At 41.8% G+C, this 25022-nt stretch overlaps 4 protein-coding genes across 4 annotated transcripts in view; 3 read left to right on the top strand and 1 right to left on the bottom strand.

Annotated features, from left to right (window-relative positions):
* Positions 1-25022, top strand: part of LOC308283916 (histone H1-like) — a gene marked incomplete at both ends in the record, with an annotated part of 183577 nt that overhangs the window by 40128 nt on the left and 118427 nt on the right. The gene's annotated exons all lie outside the window — the stretch shown is intronic.
* On the top strand, positions 4994-5368 carry LOC308283946 (histone H2B-like; the record flags this gene model as incomplete). Its single annotated transcript, XM_080724460.1, has 1 exon — positions 4994-5368. One exon carries the CDS (start codon positions 4994-4996, stop codon positions 5366-5368), a length of 375 nt encoding a protein of 124 aa, XP_080580586.1.
* Positions 6914-7225, top strand: LOC308283957 (histone H4; the record flags this gene model as incomplete). The annotated part of the gene is made up of 1 exon (XM_080724471.1): positions 6914-7225. The coding sequence occupies one exon, from the start codon at positions 6914-6916 to the stop codon at positions 7223-7225; it is 312 nt and encodes a 103-aa protein (XP_080580597.1).
* Positions 11348-11920, bottom strand: LOC308283926 (histone H1-like; the record flags this gene model as incomplete). Its single annotated transcript, XM_080724441.1, has 1 exon — positions 11348-11920. One exon carries the CDS (start codon positions 11918-11920, stop codon positions 11348-11350), a length of 573 nt encoding a protein of 190 aa, XP_080580567.1.

Genomic DNA, 25022 nt, shown 5'->3' with positions numbered 1-25022 from the left:
GGTGGTGGAATTGAAGGATGACAGGTCATTGTTTGCTTGAATGCTGATTGTTGCTCGATCACGGTCAGAGATCAACCTCAAAGAAGCCATTGGCCAGCACGAGTTCACTGCCAAACCACGTGCTCTCTTCACAGTGACTGGTGAGCTTCGGCCCTGCACAGACAAGAGCAAGCTCATGACCATTCTCGAGGAGCTGCGGAATGAGAAGAGGACTGGTGACGTTGGTGTTGATCAGCAACCACAGAGTGCTGCCACTGACAGTTGTCCCCTGCCATCTAAGAGTGTAACTGTCATAGATGGAATGGCATTGGTACAGGCAATGGGAAAGCCATCATGGATCAAGATATGTTCTCAGTGGGCTGACCACTTCATAGCCATACTGGACAGGAAGACCAAAGAACATAGTGAGACCCATGTAGTATTTGACCGCTATGATATTGCATCTTCACTGAAGGAGGACACGCGTAAGCGACGCCAGGGTGGCAAGCCCCCTACCACTTATCATGTGGAACACACCGATAGGGAAGCAGGGTTTCCTGCAGGAAAAAGTCTTGACCAGGGGGGGATCTTGACCAGGGGGGGATAATTAATTAATGAATTCGAGTAATTAATTCATTTAATTTTTAATATTAATTCTTATTTTTGCCCTATAAAAAACACATGAATGTGCCCATGATGACGGAAAACACAACTACATGCTATCATCCACATTTATTCAACATTGAATAACTACGTTTTTCACAGGACAGTGTAACTTGTTTTTTTCCCCCAGGTTAATCAACCAGCACTCGTGCCATATAAATAGAAGTCTACAGCACAGTAAAAAAACAACAACATTGGTGTAAAGTAACTAAGTAGATTTACTTAAGTAGCCTACTGTACTTATACTGTACAAAGGAGATTTTCAGGTATTTGTACTTTACTTGTGTCGTTGTGAGTAAATGAGAAGAGCTCTCTCTCTCTCTCTCTCTCTCTCTCTCTCTCTCTCTCTCTCTCTCTCTCTCTCTCTCTCTCTCTCTCTCTCTCTCGACGCAATCTACGACTCGCTGTGCAGCTGCGTCACTGTCAAGTTGACCTAGGCTAGGCTCGCCTCTCAGAGAACTTCAAAAGAAGTTAACGACCGTCAATTAAGCAGCTGCATGCGCTGCTCTGCTCTCCTGCCAGTGAGGCACAAGTAACTTCACATGGCTGCCATGTTTGAAAGATAGGGTTGGTATGGGGGTTAAACATGCAATTTCGCGATCGCGATCATGCCTAGTACATTGTTGGAGGTCCAAAAATTTTTTTTGAAAAAAAAAAATATAAAAAAAAAAAAAAAATGTTTTTTTTTTTTTTCTTTTTTTTTTAATACCCTTGGGGGGGCGGGGGGGTTTTCTGGCGGGGCGCCTGGCCTGTAAAGTGCTGCAGGAAACCCTGGGAAGGTGTCTGAAAAACAGTTCTTGTCAGGTATCCACACCAAAGATGAGCTGACTGTCTATCTTGCTAAGAAAGCCCTCCAATACTTCCAGGGGAAACCCAACGTTTTCATAATCACGTCAAGGCAAGATGTCCACTCAAACTATATTGATGTAAAACATCTCCACAGCTCACAGGAAGAGGCTGACACAAGGATAATCCTGCACAGCCTGCTGTCTGAAGAGGGCAACACAGCTCTACAGAAGAGATTGTTTTTGGTGCACCACCAGATACACACAGATCTCCCATTACTATTCATGGTGAACAGATCAACCAGGTATGTTCGTATGTATACCTCGGAGTAGTAATAGACCATATTTTGTCATGGAAAGATCAGATTGAATCTGTGTGTAAGAAAACAAAGCAAAGAATCTACTTCCTCCGCCGTTTAAGATCATTTGGTGCTAGTAGACAGATTCTTCTTATGTTTTTCACGTCTGTCATTATGAGTGTTCTTCAGTACTGTAGTACCACCTGGTATGGATGCTTGTCTGCAGCCCTTAAGTCACAACTGCTGCAACAACTGAACATTTGTTCAAAGATAGTCGGACAACCACTTCAGAGGCTATATACAACTACATAATAGATAACAGCATCCTAAGGTTGGCAAGAAATATTACCTCTAATAGTAGCCATGTGTTGCATAGAGAATATAGATTGCTGCCTTCAGGAAGGAGATACGGTGTTCCAGCATACACTAAGGTCAGACTAAAAAGGTCCTTTGTCCATCAGTCTACTTTAAGGCTTAATCAGGAGTTTGGCCATAGGTAGGCTTGGCGGTGGACACTGCCCTTGACTATATTATCCTTATGTATGTAAACCTGTCTTGTTTCTGTTACCTTTGTCAAATGTTTGTATATATATGTTATGTGTCGCATACATGGCTGCTGTGTTGCAAGACAAATTTCAGTGTGAACTGACAATAAAGTACTATATCATATCATATCATATCATACATTGAGTCCCCGGACACTGATGTCTTTGTTCTTGCAATCCGACGGTACAATCAGCTGTGCAAGGATACCTATTTCATCACCGGCGTGGGAAACAAAAAACGTATCATCTCACTGGAGCCAGTAGTGCAGGCACACAGAAAAAAAGATTGAAGCATTTGTTTGCCAGCTGTACGAGCCCGGTACAAATCTTGTGGATGTTGGTGAACTCAGGTGGAGGTTATTCACAAAGAAACAATTAGAAGCAGAGAAGCTGCCACCTACACAAGGAGCATTGCATCAAGCTATTGCCCGTGCCCATTACCAGGCAATGGTATGGTATCAGGACCACGTACCTAACCCACAGATGCCACCAGCAACTGAATATGGATGGGAGGCTGAGGGAGATCATCTGGTGCCAGTCACAACACGGGATCCCCCAGCTCCAGCCACCATTACTCAACTGATCAAATGTGGCTGCAAGAAATCCCAGTGCATGTCACATTGTTCTTGTCGATCTCAAAATTTGAACTGCTCTGAGATGTGCATGTGTGGGGCAGATGAAGAGGTGTGTTGTAATGTAAGCAAGGCGCAACTGTTGGGGATTGACAATGACGACGACGAAGATGGAGACCCTTCTATTTAACTGTGTTTACATAACTTTCTGTACATATTAGTATAAACGATCTGATAATTCTGTGACCATTTCTCATATTGTTCTTTATTTTATATGAGGGATATATAAAGAAATATAGCTATTTCTGGTTTCGGTGTGATTATTACATAATTATTACACAGACAAAAGGTTGCATGATTCATGTATAGGATAATAATAATTCCTGGACTTGTAAACATACATCTTAAAGTCTGTGAGAAGCTTTCAAAGTTGACTAAAACAAAGAAATGCAGCAATTTCCTTATTTTCACCTCGTTTTTGCGTAATTTATGCTAATTATGCTAATTAGGAAAGGTTGTATGACTTCACAATGGTAACAGATGAGTTTCTGGACCTCACAAACATGGACTTAGACTCTTAAATCACCTTTATAAGTTACCCAGAAGCAAAGTTATTGCCATTTACTGTTTTTGGCAATTAATTGGCTAATTATGCTAATTACACAGGCTAAACACAAAAAGAAAAATTGAAGACATGTTTTTTTGGCATTGTGAGAACCCCAAGAATGAAGATATACATGTCTCCAAAAATTATCATTCCAAAATTACAAAAATTGATAGGCTCCTCTACTAGAATCACCAAGCCCGCTATCCGCCGTCTGGCTCGCCGTGGCGGTGTGAAGCGTATCTCCGGTCTGATCTACGAGGAGACCCGCGGTGTCCTCAAGGTTTTCCTGGAGAACGTGATCCGTGACGCCGTCACCTACACCGAGCACGCCAAGAGAAAGACCGTGACCGCTATGGATGTTGTCTATGCTCTCAAGAGACAGGGGCGCACTCTGTACGGCTTCGGAGGTTAATAATGCTGACTTGATCTACCAACAACCCAAAGGCTCTTTTAAGAGCCGCCCACACTTTCTCTACGGAGTTGATTCCATATTAATTATTTGGTGAAGCCGTACACTATCGTAGGCCTACACTAAACTATCTGTTTGCATTGACCTTTATTTCTAGATCATCCATGATTCTAGAACAGCGATCAAGGTCTTAATGACATCTGTCATACCTCATATTGTAATTGTGGGGGATCTATGGAGGCGTATTGTGGTGATCCTTATTAAATAATCTTCAAGATCGGTATGCATGCCGTTAATGTGGCCAAGTCATAACACAAATGTGTTAAATTCAGTCAAGATTATTATACAAAAACGGGGAATACAGCTATGGAAACCATTGCCTTTTTCTACATTGTCTGTTCTCCAGAGTGAAATTAATTGGCCGATGGCCGTACTGCTGCTTATCAGTTATTTTTGTAGGCCTACTAATTGCGCATGGGACACAATGACCCACTTATTTCATATGCATTACATACAGCTTTATTATTATTATTATTATTCCCCCAAAGCACTCACCCCAGCTCAAATGAACATGATCAAATGCAGTTTTTGATTGGCCTACTTTATGTGGTACAAACTGGCTCATAGAGAGATAATGACCCACTTATTTCATCTGAAATTACATAGCTTTTATTTTTATTTTTTTCAAAGCACCTACTCACGAGCTAAAATGAACATGTTCCAATGCAGTTTTGATTACTTTCTGTGGTACAAACTCATAGTTTTATAAAAAAAAGTGTCATGTCGAATTCATATTAGTCTACAGTTAGTGGACTGACTATTGTATGCATTTGTGTGTGTGTGTGTGTGTGTGTGTGTGTGTGTGTGTGTGTGTGTGTGTGTGTGTGTGTGTTATAATTGGTTTAAAATTGGAGCGTGGCATATACATAATAATTCCAATTCAAATAGATTCACCCTGCATGTTTATTATACTAGTCTAGTCTATTTTAGCGGAACTCTGAGAGTCACATAGGCAGTGGGCCAGCCAATCTAATGCTGGGATTCGCACACATACATTTGCATGGGCCTGCTATAAATACTGGTGCAACGCCGCCTCTACGTCACTTCTTGTCCTCACACCATTGAGAGAGAACCATGCCTGAAGTTACGAAACCAGCGCCCAAGAAGGGCTCCAAGAAAGCCGTCAGCAAGACCGCCGCCAAGGGCGGCAAGAAGCGCAGAAAGTCCAGGAAGGAGAGCTACGCCATCTACGTGTACAAAGTACTGAAGCAGGTCCACCCTGACACCGGTATCTCTTCCAAGGCCATGGGCATCATGAACTCCTTTGTCAACGACATCTTTGAGCGCATCGCCGGTGAAGCCTCTAAACTGGCTCACTACAACAAGCGCTCCACCATCTCATCCAGGGAGATCCAGACCGCCGTCCGCCTGCTGCTCCCCGGTGAGCTGGCCAAGCACGCCGTGTCTGAGGGCACCAAGGCTGTCACCAAGTACACCAGCTCCAAGTAAACTGTTCTGTCTGCTCTAAACACAACGGTCCTTTTAAGGACCACCCATCTTTTCAAGAAAAGAAATTAACCTTTTACTGTCGATTTAAATTATGAACAGCTTGTATTACAAAAGAGGCTTTAATTGAGCTTTTAAATGCAATATCTGTGTTGTTAGCCTTTACACTTGCAAAATATAGGATACCCCTTGTCTAGTCTTGTAAGGCCAGAACTGAATTTGGCTCATGGCACTGAGTTTGTTTGGCACTGTGGTTGTTCTTCAACTGACATGCAAATGTTTTTTTATGTTCGAAACAAACTCATTCATATGCAAATGTCGTACTTTTCTTAATCTTTTTTTTTATTTATTACTGACAGTCAAAAAGTATGAGCAGTATGAGTAGCCTCTGATCTGACCTAAATATTCTTCCTTTTTAGTTTGTAGTGAGGTCGAATCCATAAGCACTGATCATGGTTTGTATAATATCCTATATTTTGTGTATATGACCCCCAAACTGATAGAGAAAAAACAAGAAAAAGTGACGTTGCCAAATTTTTTGAATAGTCAAAGACTCAAAGTATGCAAGTGGTTAAAATAATTGTGATGCTATATTAACTTATTTTGCTGGGGAGTGGTCCCCAGACCCCTCTTGGCCACTTGCACTGTGCAGTGTGAAACTCAGCCTACAAGCCAAGGCCTACAACGCTACAAAAGTGCCTTGACATACAACCATGGATTTGGAGAAAAAAAAAACATAATATATATGCTATATACTGTATGTATTGTGGTGGTTCGTTCGGACACCGCCCGCCAGGTAGGCCCTGCATGTCAAAGAAGCGCACCCTGGATGGGAGAGCGAGCCCTAGCAGACCAACACACTGTGTGGGCCAAGTGATTGACGGGCGTTACCTGCCGGCCCACACGCTTCATCAGGCACAAGCGTATGCACCTGTGGGCCCCACCCAACACAGGGGTGCATAAGTACTGAGCTCGCTCTCCCCTTCAGTCTGTGCTGGGAGTCTCTGACAAGCTGATCATGGGCAGACAGGCGGTAAGAGCCACCATATTTCCCTCTCCACCGCATGTTACTGTGTAAAGTGCATTATAGTAATGTTCCTTCTACTCATTACTTCTAGGCATGGACTGGGAGCGGACTGACACTGAGGAGTGTGTACCTGGATCAATGAGGAGCGCAAACCTGACTCACTGTGGAGTGTGTACCTATCACTGGAGAGTGTGTACTCGGCGAGCTGAGGAGAAGGACCTGGAAAAGGAGACCACAGCCTTACCTTCCGGACCCCCAGCGAGCCACCCCTATTCCTATTTTGTTGAGTATATCTCACTTCCCTTAAAACCATACTAGTATCCGGAAATTCTCTGGCCCCAGGCCCATTATACCCCGTGTTCATTTTATTTAGAAGATAGAGAATTAGACGGATTTGTGTAAGAGCGGGCACCTACTCACCTATTACCTGTCACCTTACGTCCTCAGAACACGGATATAAAGACAGGGCTCTAGGTTCAGAAGCCATTCAGTTTTGCATCTACACATACAACTGCAGTAAAATGTCAGGAAGAGGGAAGGGCGGAAAAGGACTCGGTAAAGGAGGCGCCAAGCGTCATCGCAAGGTGCTCCGTGATAACATCCAGGGAATCACCAAGCCCGCTATCCGCCGTCTGGCTCGCCGTGGCGGTGTGAAGCGTATCTCCGGTCTGATCTACGAGGAGACCCGCGGTGTCCTGAAGGTCTTCCTGGAGAACGTGATCCGTGATGCTGTCACCTACACCGAGCACGCCAAGAGAAAGACCGTGACCGCCATGGATGTTGTCTATGCTCTGAAGAGACAGGGACGCACTCTGTACGGCTTCGGAGGTTAATAATGCTGACTTGATCTACCAACAACCCAAAGGCTCTTTTAAGAGCCGCCCACACTTTCTATACGGAGTTGTTTTCATGTTAATTGTGATTGGTAGTTTTAATGATTTTTGTTGTAGCCTAGCTGTCTGTAAAGGCTGTATTAATTACATTTTTATTAAGCCATGACATTGGGTACATCATTTTGTAATTATGGGGGAGCTATGAAGGGTTACTTCAATTCATAGTCAACATTAAAAATGGAATAAGGATATTGAAACCATATTGTCATTTTCTACATTTTTTCCCTCGAGAGTAATTAGCCGTACTGCTATGCTTAGGCCTATCAGTTAGTTTTGTAATAACCACTCGAATTGTGCATGGGACACAATGACCCACTTATTTCATATGAAATTATATACAGCTTTATTTCACAACACCTACTCACCCCAGCTAAAACGAACATGATCAAAAGCAGCTTTTGATTACTTTCTGTGGTACAAACTCACTCATAGCTAAGTGTCATGTCGAATTGATGTCTGCAGTTAGTGGACTGTGTGTGTGTGTGTGTGTGTGTGTGTGTGTGTGTGTGTTATAACTGGTTTAAAATTGAACGTGACATGTTATTCCAATTAAAATATAGATTCACCCTACATGTTATTAAGTGTGCCTGCTATGCAATAGCAAAACACTTATTGTAATCCGCCATACTTAATTAATTAAGTCTTTCGCCACGAATTTCTGCACGTAATAACTGCCGCAATATATACATCAAAACGTGCGGCTCGGCCGGGAATGGTGTGCTATTACTTTTCTTTCCGATCCGCGTTACCATTGCGACGTAATTCGCAAAAAACGACGCCAAAAAACAAACTTCGGCACGTAATAACTGCCGCACGATTTACGCCACCCCCGCAATATATACATCAAAATGTGCGGCTCGGCCGGGAATGGTGTGCTATTACTTTTCTTTCCGATCCGCTTTACGATTGCGATGTAATTCGCAAAAAACAACGCCCAAAAACTCCATTGACTTTGAATGGGGGACTCCGAAAAAAACCCAGAAACTTTGGCGCCACATAACTCTGCCATACTTTTGCCTAGCAACGTCATTTAAAATGTAAAATGCTCACACAACTTTGGTCTTTTTCCGACCAATAGGGATGAGCTGTAATTGATTAAGCCTCGCCCCCTCTTTAACAGGAAGTGCCCTTCACCAAACAGGAAGTGCCTCTATAACTCATGAACCGTTTGTCGTACAGACTTGCGGCTGGTGTCATACCTTTTCTTTTTTTCTCAATTTTTTTTTTCTCAATTTTTTTTTTCTCAAAATTTTTTTTCTCAAAATTTTTTTTTCTCAAAAAATTTTTTTCGCAAATTTTTTTTCTCATTTTTTTTTTCTCAAAATTTTTTTTTCTCAAAATTTTTTTTTCTCAAAAAATTTTTTTTCTCAAATTTTTTTTTCTCATTTTTTTTCTCAATTTTTTTTTCTCAATTTTTTTCTCAAAATATTTTTTTTCTCAAAAAAAATTTTTTCTCAAAATTTTTTTCTCAAAATTTTTTTTTCTCAAAAAATTTTTTTCTCAATTTTTTTTTTCTCAAAATTTTTTTTTCCCAAAAAATTGTTTTCTCAAAATTGTTTTCTCAAAATTATTTTTTCTCAACATTTTTTTTTCTCACAATTTTTTTTACAAAATTTCTTTTTCTCAAAAAAGTTTTTTTCTCAATTTTTTTTTCTCACAAAACAATTTTTTCTCAAAAAACTGTCGTTAAAGTGCGACCCGTGATAACGGCCAAAAATGCTCCAAAACGCCACTAATTAGTCGAAATGGCTGACTTCCTGTTTGGTTTCTGATTGGCTGCTGGCCTTGTGACGTGGGTAGAGCTGCGAGGGCCTGGTCATCGCTGCTTGCAGCTTTAATTCATTAATCGTCCATGACCTTAATTGGGGCCTATTTCGCCAAACAGGAAGTGCCCCTCACCAAACAGGAAGTGACCCTTGATCTCGTGAAATAACGCTAATGCTAACACCAACCGCTACACAAGGTTGCACAGACTTAGCGAGCTGCAGGCACACTTAAAATTTCTTAGAAATTTTCTCTTCTAGTTATACTTTGTCACTCACGTGACAATTCAGGAGGGAACACATTGTGCAGTAACAAAGACTCCCTCTGAAGCCGGCATCATAGTTCATAACGTGATTGTGTCATTTCAGAAATCAATCCATTTCACATTGTGCGCAGTATGCATAAATTGGTTTGCGAGCGCAAGTATTTCGTCAAAGCATTACTGTAGTGATAGACTAAGTCATCTTCATGAATAACTCTTTAAAAACCAGTAAGACTCCCGAATCGGGAGATAAGCGACCGTTGGTCGCTTATCTCCACAAATAGGCCAAAAGTTTGTTTTACCAATTATCAAGACATACGGGCAGTTGACAGTTTGCCATGGTTACTCATTGAAGTTGAATCTCCATATATGGAGATAACCTACGCATCACACTAAGTCTGACCTCACCAGCCCATATTTGGGCATGAGCAACTTATGTCTCCATATATGGAGATATGATGACATCACACAGTCCTCAGCCGATGATGTGGCGTGATGTCATACAATACACAAACGAGCCCTACAGTATAAAGGGGCAATTCTTGCCAGGAAAGAAGCATTTCTTCGACTCAGACCTTATCGCCAGGGTTGGCTTATAGCAGCTGTCGGTAGGACCATATATGGATTCTGTTAGTGTGGATCTCCTAACAGGGCATCATCTGGGATACAATCCCTTTTATGCCCATATATGGAGATCCCTAACAGAATCCCTTTCATGCCCATATATGGAGATCCCTAACAGAATCCCTTTTATGCCCATATATGGAGATCCCTAACAGCATCCCTTTTATGCCCATATATGGAGATCACTAACAGCTAACAGAATCCCTTTTATGCCCATATATGGAGATCCCTAACAGAATCCCTTTTATGCCCATATATGGAGATCCCTAACAGAATCCCTTTTATGCCCATATATGGAGATCCCTAACAGAATCCCTTTTATGCCCATATATGGAGATCCCTAACAGAATCCCTTTTATGCCCATATATGGAGATCCCTAACAGAATCCCTTTTATGCCCATATATGGAGATCCCTAACAGAATCCCTTGTATGCCCATATATGGAGATCCCTAACAGAATCCCTTTTATGCCCATATATGGAGATCCCTAACAGAATCCCTTTTATGCCCATATATTATGGAGAAATCCCTGCTCTGAGTATCTGACATCAGTGTGATGTCACCTGTTTATGCCCATATATGGAGATCCCTGCTCTGCGTATCTGGTTGCTATGGTAAACAGTTGGTTGCTAGGGTAAAAAAACATGGTTGCTATGGTAAACAGTTGGTTGCTAGGGTAAACAGTTGGTTGCTAGGGTAAAACCATGGTTGCTAAGGTGGTTGCTAACGTACACTAACAGACCAGCAACAACAGACTGTTGCCACAGCAACGTACACAAAGGTTTTAACAAAGAATACCCAATACCCAATACCCTATTTGCGAATTCCCAATTAAACCATTTCAATAGTCAGGTAGATCTGTTTATTCATACAATCTGCTATCCATCCATATATCTGTCTAAAACATGGTGGGAATGATATGTATACCACATGTTACTGTTTACTGTGTTGCTGATATTCCTGTCTCCTAACTCAAGCTCAAATCTTTTTGTGCTTTCTGAGGACGTAAGGGAGGACAGGCAGAGCAGCAGAGCACGCACGCACACACAAAACACCTCCCCCTTGTTCGTTTTTGGTCACAGCACCCCTATTTATATTGATAGTCAACTCCTCTTATCTATATCGTATAATGATGTATATCAAATGCCTATACGAGATGTGTAATGGTACTATCATGTCATTTTGAAATTGACCCACAACGCTAGGGCAATAAATAGTGTTTTTTACAGTTCAAAGCATGTGAGGAAAAAGAAAGGACTAAGTGGTTGGATTATAACCCAGGCTAGCTATGGAAATGTTTATGTTATGGTGTAGGCTATAAGCATACGTGAGGATACTCTTGTAAAATAATGTGGTTGGCTCTTAAAAGAGCCTTTGTGGGTGTAAATGTACATGGAACTGACATTTTTACTTATTTTTTGGGTGCTGCCTTCTTTGCCGCCTTGGGTTTGGCAACCTTCTTGGCAGGAGATTTCTTGGCTGCTGCGGGCTTCTTTGCAACTTTCTTGGGGCTCTTGGTAGCCTTCTTTGGGCTTTTCGCTGCTACTTTCTTGGCGGCGGGCTTCTTGGCTTTCTTCGGTGATTTCTTGGCAGCTGCGGGCTTCTTTGCTGCCGCCTTCTTGGGCTTCTTGGCGGCAGCAGGCTTCTTTGCTTTAACGGCTTTCTTAGCAGCAGGCTTCTTCGCCTTCACCGCTTCTGCCTTCTTGTTCATCTTGAAAGAGCCAGACGCGCCGTTGCCTTTGAGCTGAACCAGAGTGCCTTTAGCGACCAGGCTCTTGACGCGAGCCTTGTTCTTCTCCACATCGTAGCCGCCGGCAGCCAGCGCTTTCTTGACCGCAGCCAGAGACACACCGCTCCGCTCCTTGGAGGCTGACACGGCCTTGACGACAAGCTCGGCGACGCTGGGACCGGTCTTTTTGGGTCGGGGTGCTGCCTTCTTCTTGGCTGCTTTGGCCGGGGCTGGAGCTGGGGCGACTTCTGCCATGATTCTCTTCTGGTTGGAGTTTCAAATGCACTGAGCTAGAGTTTCAGTGAGACTGGTAGAGAATATAGTGCAGGGGGAGGAACTTAAAGGATGTGTGAGAACCATGTAGACTCAACCCACTGGGTCAGTGCTCTGTGTGTGCAGAATACTGACACAGTTGTGTTTTCTCCCCAACTAAAAGCAAATAAAACACAGGCAAACAATTTTATTTAAGATGAAACAACACATGGATCAGATAGCAGAGTAGTTTCACTTCATAATCAAATCATGTAGAGCCCTAGGGACCCCTGAGTTTTGTTTTGGGACGTCTAAACCTGATACATGGAGAGTTGCTGACCAACCTTCCTCTGTCATTTTTCTTTTAAAATAGTGTCAAACATAAATGACCCTGACAAATATTAACTACAAAGCAAGGGGACATGTCTGGCAATGTAATACAAGTAAAACAAGTAATCTGTGTCAAAGTGTTTTGTCATAAAGTCAACATTGTCCAGTGTCTGCAAACACAACTGGCCAGTGGCATGATAACTTATGAGAGGACACTGTGGTCATTCAATAAGCTCTTGTTTTGTTCAGTTTTTATTAATTGTAAGAAACCTGACTTTTTCAGCTCAGTTCACACTTGCAATTATTCACGAATGGTCAATTGAGAGCAATCTTATGTATTTGTTTTGTTCAATGGTACCATTTACAACTATATATAGATCAAACAATAAGACACAATTTACAAATAGTATACAGTATGTGCCACGTTTAAAATTGTATGATGCATGTGCATGTTATACATGTGTATGTACGGGACTACACCAGCAGTGTTGTTTGTGGATATAGTAAAACTAATGTGCCAATATTGTTTAAAATCCATGATTGTATGTCAAGGTACCTTCTAGGCTGAGTTTCACACTGCACAAAGAAGTGGTCGGGAGACTTCTTCTCCGCAATCAAAATAAGTTAATATAGTAGTATTTTAACCACCTTTATATACTTTTACTATTCAAACATAGCTGATCTGCCAACGTCACTTTGTAACACACTGTGTGTGTGTGTGTGTGTGTGTGTGTGTGTGTGTGTGTGTGTGTGTGTGTGTGTGTGTGTGTGTTTCTCTCACCCTCCTTTTGTTTAAGGCTTATCAGTTTGGGTGTCATGTATACGAAATAGAGAATTTTATATCAAGCTCTGTCAAAAACTTTTAATCTACAAGCTCACATTATAGACGTGCCGCCTCCCTTGCTGCATGCATGTCATCACACAGTCACAACTCGTCGTGGAAAACCTATCAACACGGAACACTAGCAATTAGCAAAGTTGTGTTTAAGCTCTTCTTTTGTCTTTAAAACGGTCGGCGACGCGTTAGCGATACACGCAGCAAAGCTATGTGTGTGTCAGTGTGTCTTGCGCGCGCGCCTCCCAGCGAGAATCAGCTGTCAATGTATCCGCTCTGCGACGATCAATACACGGCCAGACAAGCATTGGAAGTCGGCGTGCCTCCCTCCCAAACGACCGCTGTTTCATTGGCTTCACAGCCAAGCATATGAACTTGGAGCCGGGATGAATGAATGAGAAGACACTGTTGAGTGCCGAAATTAAGCCGCTGCTTGCCGGCGCGCTCTACGAGCTGCCTTGCTGGCCGGGCGCTTTGACCAGAAGTTAATAGGAACACTCTTTATATTAAACAGTGGGTGGCTCTTAAAAGAGCCTTTGTTTTGTTTAGCTTTCTCCGGTAATTCTTTCAGGCAAGGCGGAAGAAATCATTCTGCAGGTTGACGCGGCCATTTCTTGGCATGCCAAGCCGTGGGGCTTCAGCGAGAATCATGAGGTCATGTCTCACTACCAGGGCAGTAAGGGCTGCGTCGAAGGTCATGGCGGCCGGGGCTGGACGCCCCCAAGAGATCACAATAGCGTTGACCTCCGCCTGGAGCAGGGCCCATGACCACTCGTAGTCAACCTCGACATCGTAACAATCGAGGATGAGTAGCTCCAGCCCTCCAACCCACCGTCTTGCCCTGGCTCGGGTTGTTGTCATGGTAGTTGTTCTGGTAGTGCCGATCAGAAGACGACTGATGAGATGAGTAGCCCGCACCGTTTCATGGACCTATTTATTCTTGATCTGCGGACGTAAGGGTGGACACCCAAAGAAGGGGCTGGAACCTTTGACACCGCATGAGAACCATGGAGTCTCAACCCACTGGGCTGTGTGCAGAATACGGAGACACTTGTGTTTTCTACACAACTAAAACGAAATAAAACACTTGCAAACAAAAGTTTCATAGTCAAATGACAAGTTGAGCAGAGAGCAGACTAGTTTCACATCGGAATAAAATCATTTTGAGCCCTAGGGGGTCCTGAGTTTTGTTTTGGGACCATTAAAACCTCAATACATGTAGCATTGTTGAGTAACTTTCATGTCATTTGTCTTTTAAAATACGTTTAACATATATTACCCTGAACAATATTCACTGCACAGCAAGTTAACTGTCTGACAATGTAATACAAGTAAAACAAGACATGTGTGTCAAAGTTTTTTGTTTAAAAGTAATCATTTTCCAATGTCTTAAAGCACAACTGGTGTGTGTGTGTGTGTGCGCGCGCTCTTTGTGTGTTATAAAATTGAAGCGTGGCATGATATGTATAACTCCTCCCTCTGAGAGTCACGTGAAGGCCAATCAAATGATTTCGATTTGCACACGACATTTGCATAGACCTCCTATATTAATAACGGTGCAACGCCACCTTCAGTCACTTCGTTTCTTCTCCTTCGACATGGAGCCACACCAGCTAATACGAAATCAGCGCCCAAGGAAGACTGCAAGAAAGCCGTCTCCAAGACCGCCGCAAAGGGCGGCAAGAAGCGCTGAAAGTCCAGGAAGGAGAGCTACGCCATCTACGTGTACAAGGTGCTGAAGCAGGTCCACCCTGACGCCGGTATCTCTTCCAAGGCCATGGGCATCATGAACTCCTTTGTCAACGACATCTTTGAGCGCATCGCCGGTGAAGCGTCTCGTTTGGCTCACTACAAGCGCTCCACCATCTCATCCAGGGAGATTCAGACCGCCGTCTGCCTGCTGCTCCCCGGTGAGCTGGCCAAGCACGCCGTGTCTGAGGGCACCAAGGCTGTCACCAAGTACACCAGCTCCAAGTAAACTGTTCTGTCTGCTCTAAACACAACGGTCCTTTTAAGGACCACATATCTTTTCAACAAAGCGTTTGTTCCTATAATGGTATGCTGAAAGGAAATGAATAGGCTATTGAACCCCCACGGTACTAGCTGGTGGTCAATACTTAATACTACTTCATTGACAGACCTGGCCAATAACAACCGGCTCATAGCTGCTTGTGCCTCCGCGTCAAGATTAGTTATTGACGTATCATTCATGTAGGCAGACTATTTTGTGATTATACATATAATCACACAGAGTTATAATATATGATTGAATATCAGTTATGTGACGGCGTCAGAAGCAGCAAGGACATGTTTTAATTTATGACTAAGATCAGTGTTGTCAGAGATAATCAAACCACATGAATAAATAAAATAAAGAGAAAGGCTGCCTGCTACAAATTAAGTAATTATACAATACAGATTAGTTATAGTAGGCAGCCTGTGTGTGCGTGTGTGCGTGTGTGTGTGTGTGTGTGTGTGTGTGTGTGTGTGTGTGTGTGTGTGTGGCTTCATATGTGTGACACACACACACACACACACACACACACACACACACACACGTTAAACAAACATTATAGCCTCATTGTATGTCTTACTTTTGATTATATTACAACTTCATAACATATACTATACATTGTCACACATTGCTTTAAGCATCACAGATGCCAGATTAAATGTGTCCCTTCTTCTAGGCCAGTTCATTTGTAGCCTGTGTCCTTTATTTCCCCGACCATATAGTCAATGTGCCATGATTGTCAACATCATTTTTAATGACACCCCAACAAACATTCTGACATGTTATAACAATCATAGACTCAGTGCAATAATCTCCCCTCCCCGACTCCCTCCCCAGTCAGAGTTCAGAGTTTTAATGAAAGTAGATATGTGCAGGATGTAATATGTTGTAAATTAGGTGACTTCATTTCAAGTTTAAAAAATGTTTGATTTTAAAATAAAAAGCCTCTCACACTTCAGCCAGTGTGCCAGTGATTACTCTCCCCTGTGCCAATGTTGGTGCTTATAATGTTGCCTACCCCTGTTCTAACATATACAATTTTGACAGCCTAGGGCAGGGGTGGTCAACTTTGATGATGGAGAGGGCCACTATGGACGGTTTCTGGTCCACGTTACACTGATAAGAACTAGATGCGTGCGCAGGGTCGGTACCAAAATTAGCCAATGAAACCAGCGCTCCACAAAACAACAGGTTTGGGGATTGGTAGGAATTGATTACATGATACAGTCACCTGTGCATTTAGTCTCAATGTTTGTAAACAAGAAACCCATGTCCACGCTTAATCCAGAGGGCCACATTGTATACAATGTCTGGTAAAAACTGTTATCTCCGTATTGTAACTTTTCATTCGTAAATCAATGTAGTACTTTGTCATTCAATGTCACAGAAAAGTAGCAAAAATATCCGATCTACAAGCTCAAAACACGTCACCCTGCATAACGTTTTGAGCTTGTAGATTGGCTATTTTTGCCTTTTTTTCCCGTTAGAATCCTGTAGAGTAAAATGTTTTATTTAATTACAACTAAGCTATATGTATGTTAACTTTATGAACTTAAATACAAAAAATTTGGACATAAAATATACATTTTAATACTAGTCATCAATTCCAAACATGTTTGCATGTTTGTAATTGTAACAGCTGACATTAAAATATTAAGTGATAGGCCTATAATTTGCTCATTATGCTAATTACTCAAATGTATGACAAAACGGTTACGGGTATCATTCGGCACCAGTGGCATAGTTCCGCCGATTTAAAACAAATCCAATACGGAACTATTAAAACTTCCTATGTTTGGCCGCTGGTTGCACTGTTTTCCCCCCGCGAGGTACCAAAAAGAATTTGTCTACATTGGACCGCATTCATTTTCCCGTTTGATTGTCTAACCTTAATAAACGTTGTCATAAATACTTTATGGTTCCTGTTGCTAGTGAACAACTCCCTTTCAATCACCATGACATGTGTTTTGTGCAAATATGGTCCCATTTTAAAATTGATGATAAAGTTGCGGGGGGGGGCATGGCCAACTAAACTGATACTAGCCTGCTGTGTTCTTCGTGTGCTTTATTTCGGGAGGCTCAACACCACATTCTCCCATGTATCCCTGCGGTTGCACGTGACCGTTGGCAACCAATAGCATTCCTTATAATTCCTGGGGTACCATTCAAACTATGATGGCGACTCCCATACAAGGGACAATTTTCGCAGCATAGAAACCAATGGCTTCGCTTTGTCCATATTCTTTTTTACAGTCTATCCTCGGCACATGGCAGGGATGGATTCAGCACATAAAAATCACACAGAAACAACACATTAAGTGCTTGTGTCAGTTTCTTTGGGTTTAAGTAATTTGTCCACTGACTCATATCACTCGGCATACAGCAGAAATGGATTCAGCACATACAAATCACATAGAAGTGCTTTTCCTCAAAAATGGCGGCCCCAGCGTGTTTAGAGCTGGCATCTTTGTCCCAGCTTGAACTGGCCTATGAGAGAGGAGAGGGCACGACTGACATCTGTTTATATTGAAGCTTCAATCCGGAACTTGTTTTAATGAATAAAACATTATTCTAAAATGGTGCATTTAAATAGTGTTTTATTTTATCCAAAGCTTTACATACATTGTGCATTACATTCACTCATTCTCACACACACACACACACACACACACACACACACACACACACACACACACACACACACACACACACACACACACACACACACACACACACACACACACACACACACACACACACACACACACACACACAGAGCAACTAGGGCTTCAACGTCTTGCTCAAGGACACTTCGACATCAAGTCTGGGGGAGCCCGGGATCGAACCCATCCAGTCGCTCTACCAGCCACTCTAGCCCTGAGCCACTGCCGCCCCGGCAGTTCTAACCAAACTAAAAATAAGTACTGTAGAAAATATATCTCTGCTGTCGGGCCGAAACCTCCCAACTCCAAAATGTTCATTTTCGGGAAAATGAGCTCAAGTGGAGTTAGGAGGTTGTGACCGAAGGGCATTTTGCTACTTTTCATTGGTTCAATATTATTTTAACCAGCAAACAGAGGTAAAGGGTGTTCAATAGCATATATTTATGAAAAAGAGAGAGGGCCAATCGGGTGGACTTAGCTGGTTTGGCAGAAAGTGTGGAGTTAGGAGGTTTTGTCCCAAGCACTTTTTACTACTTTCCATTGGTTCAATATTATTATATAACACTCAGATGTAAAGTGTGTTCAATAGCCCTGATTCATGCCATAAAATAAAAAAAACAAAAAAATAGAGTTAATCGGTTTTGGCCAGACAGTGAAGAATAATCGCGAGGCGTTGTGTGCTTGTAGATCTGCTATTTTTTGCGACAGTCTTGTGTGATGAAGCAGGGCTTTACTTTACGAAAAAAAAAACATACACATTTTAAAATTGGAGAAACAAGGTTTCTGCCCGAAAGTGACGATATGCAGTGGTTTGAGTTGTCTACACCAAAGGGCCCACAATGCGTCACAACATGCGTGCTGCTTGTACACGGCGTCTATTTTTTGCTGAATGCTCGCCCCCTGAATAGAGACGCCAAAGGGTTCATGTTGTTAAAGATGTTAGATGACACATACAAACAGCAAACAGCTCTCTTCCTCGGGTAAAAACACTAACAAATGTAGAACACACATTGCAAACACGGGGAAAACACACGCAAACCCAGGTGGTTGCAAACTTAAAGCCGCAGAGTCTGCATGCAGTCGTGTAAAGTAAATAAGAACCTTTACTCCTTTACCAATTTTCTGTACTTTTACTTCTACTCTACTTCTCAGAGGCAAATATTGTAGGCTACTTTTACTCCACTTCAATTAGTTGAAAATTATAGTTACTAGTTACTTTTTAGATTTTGATTATTACTGCAAAATATACATCAACCTCTTCAGCCCTATATACATTTCAGCCATTTGAAAATAGCTGAGCTCACAATGCGTCGCCATGCAACTTGTTGATCGGCTATTTTCAAAGATTTTTATACATTTGAAAACGTGTGAAGTGACATTCTGCAAAATGAATTCTTACGGCACCGATACCAATACCAATACTTTTGTACTTTTAATCAAGGATATTTCAAATTCCGGATTTCTACTTTGGTGTCGCACCAAATGCTGGGCCCTGGGTACAAGGATTCACTCACATTTTGTGCTTTAACTATTGAAAAATAGCAGATATACAAGCTCACAGCGCGCGCTGCAAGCTTGTAGATCTGCTATTTTTGAAATGTCTTGAAAATGGCGTGTGCAAGTCTTTGAATATTTCAAATCTTTCTAAAGGTCTTTGAAAAACCTATGTTTCTATGTCAGTGGTCAACTGACAGAACTTTTTCATGTGAAGGACCCCCACAATGATATGTATTTGGCCACGGACCCCCATCTCAACATATTTAGTTCCAGGGACCACCCCCAGAAGCAAAATTTGAGTTACAAAGGTTCGCTTAAAACATACATATATTCAAATATTTGCACACATTTTCACGACTTTTCAAAAATAGCAGATCTACAAGCTGACTTGTAGATCTGCTATTTTTCAATTAAAAAAAAAACGGCACACTCATCTGCTCCAATGTAATTTAAGGACAACGTTTCGAGACAAGACTATTCATCGGCCCGATGAAGAGCTTTGGCTCGACACTCCGTTCTTAAATTACTTCGGAGAAGATGAGTGTGCAAGTTCAGTATTTTTATTCATGATACTTTCCAACCCAGTATTCTATTAGTTTTTGATCTGTTGAGTGACTCTTCATTGAAATGAAAGGTAAATAAATTGCATAATGCAGCATGTACTGAAGAAAAAAAAAAGATATATCATGCAATCCTCCCCCGACAGAGCTTCCCACAAGTGTGGCGCGTGTATCAAAATAACATCCCGCTTCCAGCAGTGGAAGCTTGTGATTGGCTGAACCGGAGGTAGAGAGCGCTCTGTTGTGTTCGCCTGGACCGTGCGGAGCTGCCGAGAGCTCACTCGTGTATAGGATATAGGTAATATACAGTAATAGGCCTACATGCAATGTTTCATAACACATAACACAAGAAATAATAACACATTATAAACATACTATATTTATAAGGTCAAGTATTCTATTTAAAAATCGGGACTTACAAGAACCATTATCATAGTTATAATAGACCTACATTTACAGTAGTTTAGGCATTTTGGTTTGATAAGGTTGTGGGCAGAACAATTTGTCCTTGTTATTTGACTATTTTTACTTTAATTATAATTAAAGACACTTCATAGTCAATTAGTGATTGTGGGTCAGTGACGTGACGCCCCAAAAAATGTGTTTTTAAAAAAACTTTAAATTGCAGGCATAAAAGTTATTTACTTTTGTTCTACTCACTCTCAACCTTATGGAAATACATTTTGTTTTTAGATATTTTATTGGAATCAGACTTTATTCAGCAGTTTGTTGTACTTGTGCCTAAAATCGTCATATGGTGTGACATGAAAATAATTGTTCATAAAATGAAAATGGAGTACATCTTTCTTAAGTTACTCACTTTATCAAAGTCCTTTATCATAACTAACCAGTGATCCACTATAGTTTTTTGAAAATTAATTATATCTGTATATTTTTTTCATAATCGACACTCTGTGTGAGGCCCATGTTCATGATCTTACAACATATTTTAAATGTATTCTGTCAAAACTTTCTCTAAAATTACACAAATATTTGTGACTCTTCCTGATAATATTCTCTATGTAATCCATAAACATGTTTTTGGTTTAATCATTAATAAAGGTATGATTTTTCACTATTTGGAATGTCACACCAAATGATTTAGTGTCACACCGTATGATCATATCTTCATGTGTCAAAGCAAACTGTGTTTTAACCTACCTATTAGTGAGTACTGAACTTTACTGATTGATTAAACAATTACCCAGGATAACATGGCCTTAATATTTCTGAACAGGATATTATTGTAGGGCTTTAACATGGGATAAGAAAGAATTGTAGTAGTAGATGGATGATGAGGATGTGCACAGGAATGCTACGCACACCTAAATCTTCTGCCGGCCCACGGCAGAAGGATCCTAAAGAGACAATAAGGCGCATAGCCACACTTGGAGCCAAGGCAACATTTTATTAACACCAATTAGTGGAAACAGAACTCAGCATTCAGGTAAATTCCTTTTTTCCGAAGTCTCCTGAACTTGAACACAGCATTTTGTGTTGAACAAATGTAATTAGGAATCATGACATTACACCACATCTCCACTAGCTAAAGAGTGCTGGGTTGCGCAACCCCCGAAAATAGCTGATCTACAAGCTCTCGCAGCACAACGTGTTGAGAGCTTGTAGATCAGCTATTTTCGCTAGTTTTGTCTCGGGTCCTACCTTAACACTGTCCACTGTCCAGTCCAGTGAGTGAAAGTACAAAAGTATTAGATCAGATTAGATTATACATTTAGACTGTATTGTACATCAGCCAGTCGTATTTGGTGAGGGTAGCAAACCGGCTGCCTTGTTGCGGTTCTGCTATGCCACAGACAACCTCCTGCTCTTCGTAGAAAATGCAGTCTCGCCCCTTTGGCTCCTCTCTCCTTGCTGGGTCATTGTTTAGTTTCTCCCTGTACTTTCTCGTTCTCTCAGCACTTGTCATTTTCCAGCTGACAAAAGAAAATGGAATGTATAGCTTAAGACAAAGAGAAAATATTGTTTAGATTGAAACAATATGTTAAGGTTTCTGTGAAGGGGTTTCTGCTCTGTCTGATGAATTTGAAGTATCACTGAATGAAGCTAAATTACATTTTATGTAAAAATGTTTAAAACAAATGTTTAAATGTACAAAAGAAACATGGAACTTTGTTATTTATTGTTATATCTGTAGTTAAATACAGTATAACTCATATGGTGTGACAATCAAGTCATATGGCGTGACAAGCAGACATGTCACACCATTATGATTAAGTGTCACACCATATTACGTTTTCTGCATTTAGGTTTACCTTGAGGCTACTATGTACACATTAGCATGCTAACAGCATGCTAGCTATAACAAAGCAACCTAGATCTACATGGAAATATGACCAAAACTTCAAATAACTTAAGCTTTTTTTAATGAAAAGGTGTCACACCAACAGACATCCAAAGTGGTGAGTTTGTCAAAGTTTCAACAAGATGGCATTTCATGAAAATGTTAAAATCATAACTCACCTCAGACACCTGTCTTGCAGTTGTGCTGGGAGTGCTGAATAGCCTTACAGAAGAAGGACCTCTCTAGCCAATAGGTGTCCAAATAATTGCCTGTTTAATTTGTCCAAACTAGTGTCACACCAAATGATTTTGGTTTGGGGGACAAAATGTTTTTGATCAGAAATGACTGAAAACATTATGCTTTGACTTTGAAAAGATATAGGCTCACAAATAGACATTTTTTTAGCCTAAATTCATTTTCAAATGATTTTTAGCAATTCTTTTTCTTAGTTTTATTCAAGTTCCCACTTTGAGAAACAAGGTCAGGACAGTCACACCATATGAGTTTTGCCATGTTTGGTTGAAAATTCTGAAGAAATGAGAAATGAAATGTTTTAATCTTGAGTAAGTTCACATAAAGCTTAATGTCCTGCACAATATTCAGAAGGTTTTTGACAAATATATTTTTTATTTATACATGTTTGACACCGAGGACAGCGAAAACGTTACGTCACGTCACCCAGCGAAAACGTTACGTCACGTCACCCACCCTTATAAAAATAGCCTATGTCATGATTGTTCTAGCTAGATCAGATTGTGTCAGATTGTGATCAGAAGCGCTCCGCCCTTGTTCCATTGTTGGAACCGGGATGTTGTTTTGATACACACAAGTGTGGCGGTTTAAGGACTGCGGTGGGTTGGAGAGCGTGTGTGGAGGTGTTGTTCATCGGGCTGCATGTACACTGGTTGGGCTGGTCAGTGGTTCATGGTGTGTTGTGGAGCTATAAGCCTCTCTCTCTCTCCTACAGCACGGCCTTGGCTCGTTCTTTCATCTTCTCCTCTTGTCTCTTCATGGCCTGGATCACAGCCATGTCTTTGGCCTCCTTCTTCTGGATCCTATCTTCAAACAGCAACCTGAGTCGTAAGGAAAATATACAATGGCGCAGTAAGCAAGCAGTCATCTCAATTAAGACACAGGTTAAAAAAAATAAAATAAAAATAAAACAGCTGCTGCGTGTTCATACCCGTCTGTAGTGAGCGAGGAGCGGAACCCACACCATTTGTGGACGTTCCTGGAGCTTCCGCATCAGTAACCCCCACGTGCAAGGCCCCCTCCTCCTTCTCACCATTCACAGTCACAGGTAGACCGGTCACTGGAGGTATCATGCCTCTTTCGACAAGTTGCGAGCACACATGATGTCGGAGTTCAGCCTTAGAGAATGTGGGAGACACAGCACGTTCATATAGCCTGACTTCCGTCAGATGGTGGCAGTAGTGCGTAGCGCCCTACTTTACCGTCTGAGTTCTCTGGGTAGAGAGTTGATAACACTCGTAAAGCCCCGGGCCGGACCAATCAGCGGCAGCTACGGGCGGGCTCTGAGCGGCTCTGAGCCAATAGAGTCTGATTGCAGACCACGTGGAAACCCAGGAGGCGGATTCTGGGTGTAACGTCATGCAGACAAGCCAATATGAGTGGTTGGAGTTGGCACTCCAGACTGTGATAGACAGACGGGCCCCATCCAATCACCTGCTTAGCAATTCAAAAAATGTCCCGCCCCTTACATCGAGTGTGCCGGAGCAGTACCAGATGCTAGTAGGCAGAGCGGACGCACTGCTACTATCATCTGGCGCAGTCAGGTTAACGTTCATAAGCATCAGCCACCAATTTTAACTCTTCTCTTTCTTACATTTCTCAATTTTGGCCCAAGAAGGATTTGCCACAAAGTCATCTAACGAAAAACTCATATTTACCAATGTAATCAAACTGCCAAAACCAGGAGAGGAGAAAAACATGTAACTGACCAAGCACATGAGAAAAAACAAGTGAACGAGCGCCCAATTCATGTTATGCCCCAGTCTAGGGGTCCTGAGACACAACATAAAATTAACCCTCGTCTTCCCCAGCTCCCAAGTAGCCACACCAACAATGGGTTATAAATGCAACATAAGTGTGGTTTATTTACAATGTGGTAATAACAAAATGGAACAATTAATAGAAGGGGAAATAATACATAGAGGTCTGTGCATAACTAGAACCAGACAATTGGACTCGAGTCATGGTGACTCGGGCCGAGTCTCACTCGAGTCACATATTTGACGACTTGCGACTTGACTCGGACATTAAGGGCAACAACTTGAGACTTGACTTGACTTGGAAGACAATGACTCCAGACTCGACTCGACTTGAGACACGCTGACTCGGACGACTTGCCGCTACGCCACTCACCAAAGCAGTCGTGAAAGCCACGCTATAGGTTCACACTTTTATTGATTGATTTGATTGATTGGAGACAGGCATCTAAGCGAGAGCACAAGCACGGAACTAGCCAAACAAACACTATGATCAGACTGGGCACCACACACACACACAGCACGAATGGCTACTGCTGCCCCCCAGCCTGATACAGCCACTGCCGCTGCTGCAGTTCCAAAAGTCGTGCAGTTTGCATATAAAAACTTCCACTCCGATGGTAAACAGAGGAAAGCTCAATGCAAGATATGCAACGCTAAAATCAAAGACAAAGAGGGAACGACGTCAAACTTTGTCCGCCACTTGAAGACGGCGCATGAAGAGAAGTAAGTGAAACCAAACATAAGAACATAACATTATTAGAAGTGTGTGCATGTGTGTGTGTGTGTTCACTGTGTTGGTGATATACTACGTCGGTCGATCATGTTTTGAACATTAATAATAAGACAACAATGCCACTCACCACTGTCACGAACGTTGATCTGTGACTGCATA

Source organism: Nannobrachium achirus (assembly GCF_963921795.1).
Source record: "Nannobrachium achirus genome assembly, chromosome: 4".
In the NCBI taxonomy this organism is placed as follows: Eukaryota; Metazoa; Chordata; class Actinopteri; order Myctophiformes; family Myctophidae; genus Nannobrachium; species Nannobrachium achirus.
Note: the sequence above shows the minus strand (reverse complement) of the source record. Positions and strands in the feature narration are given on the sequence as shown.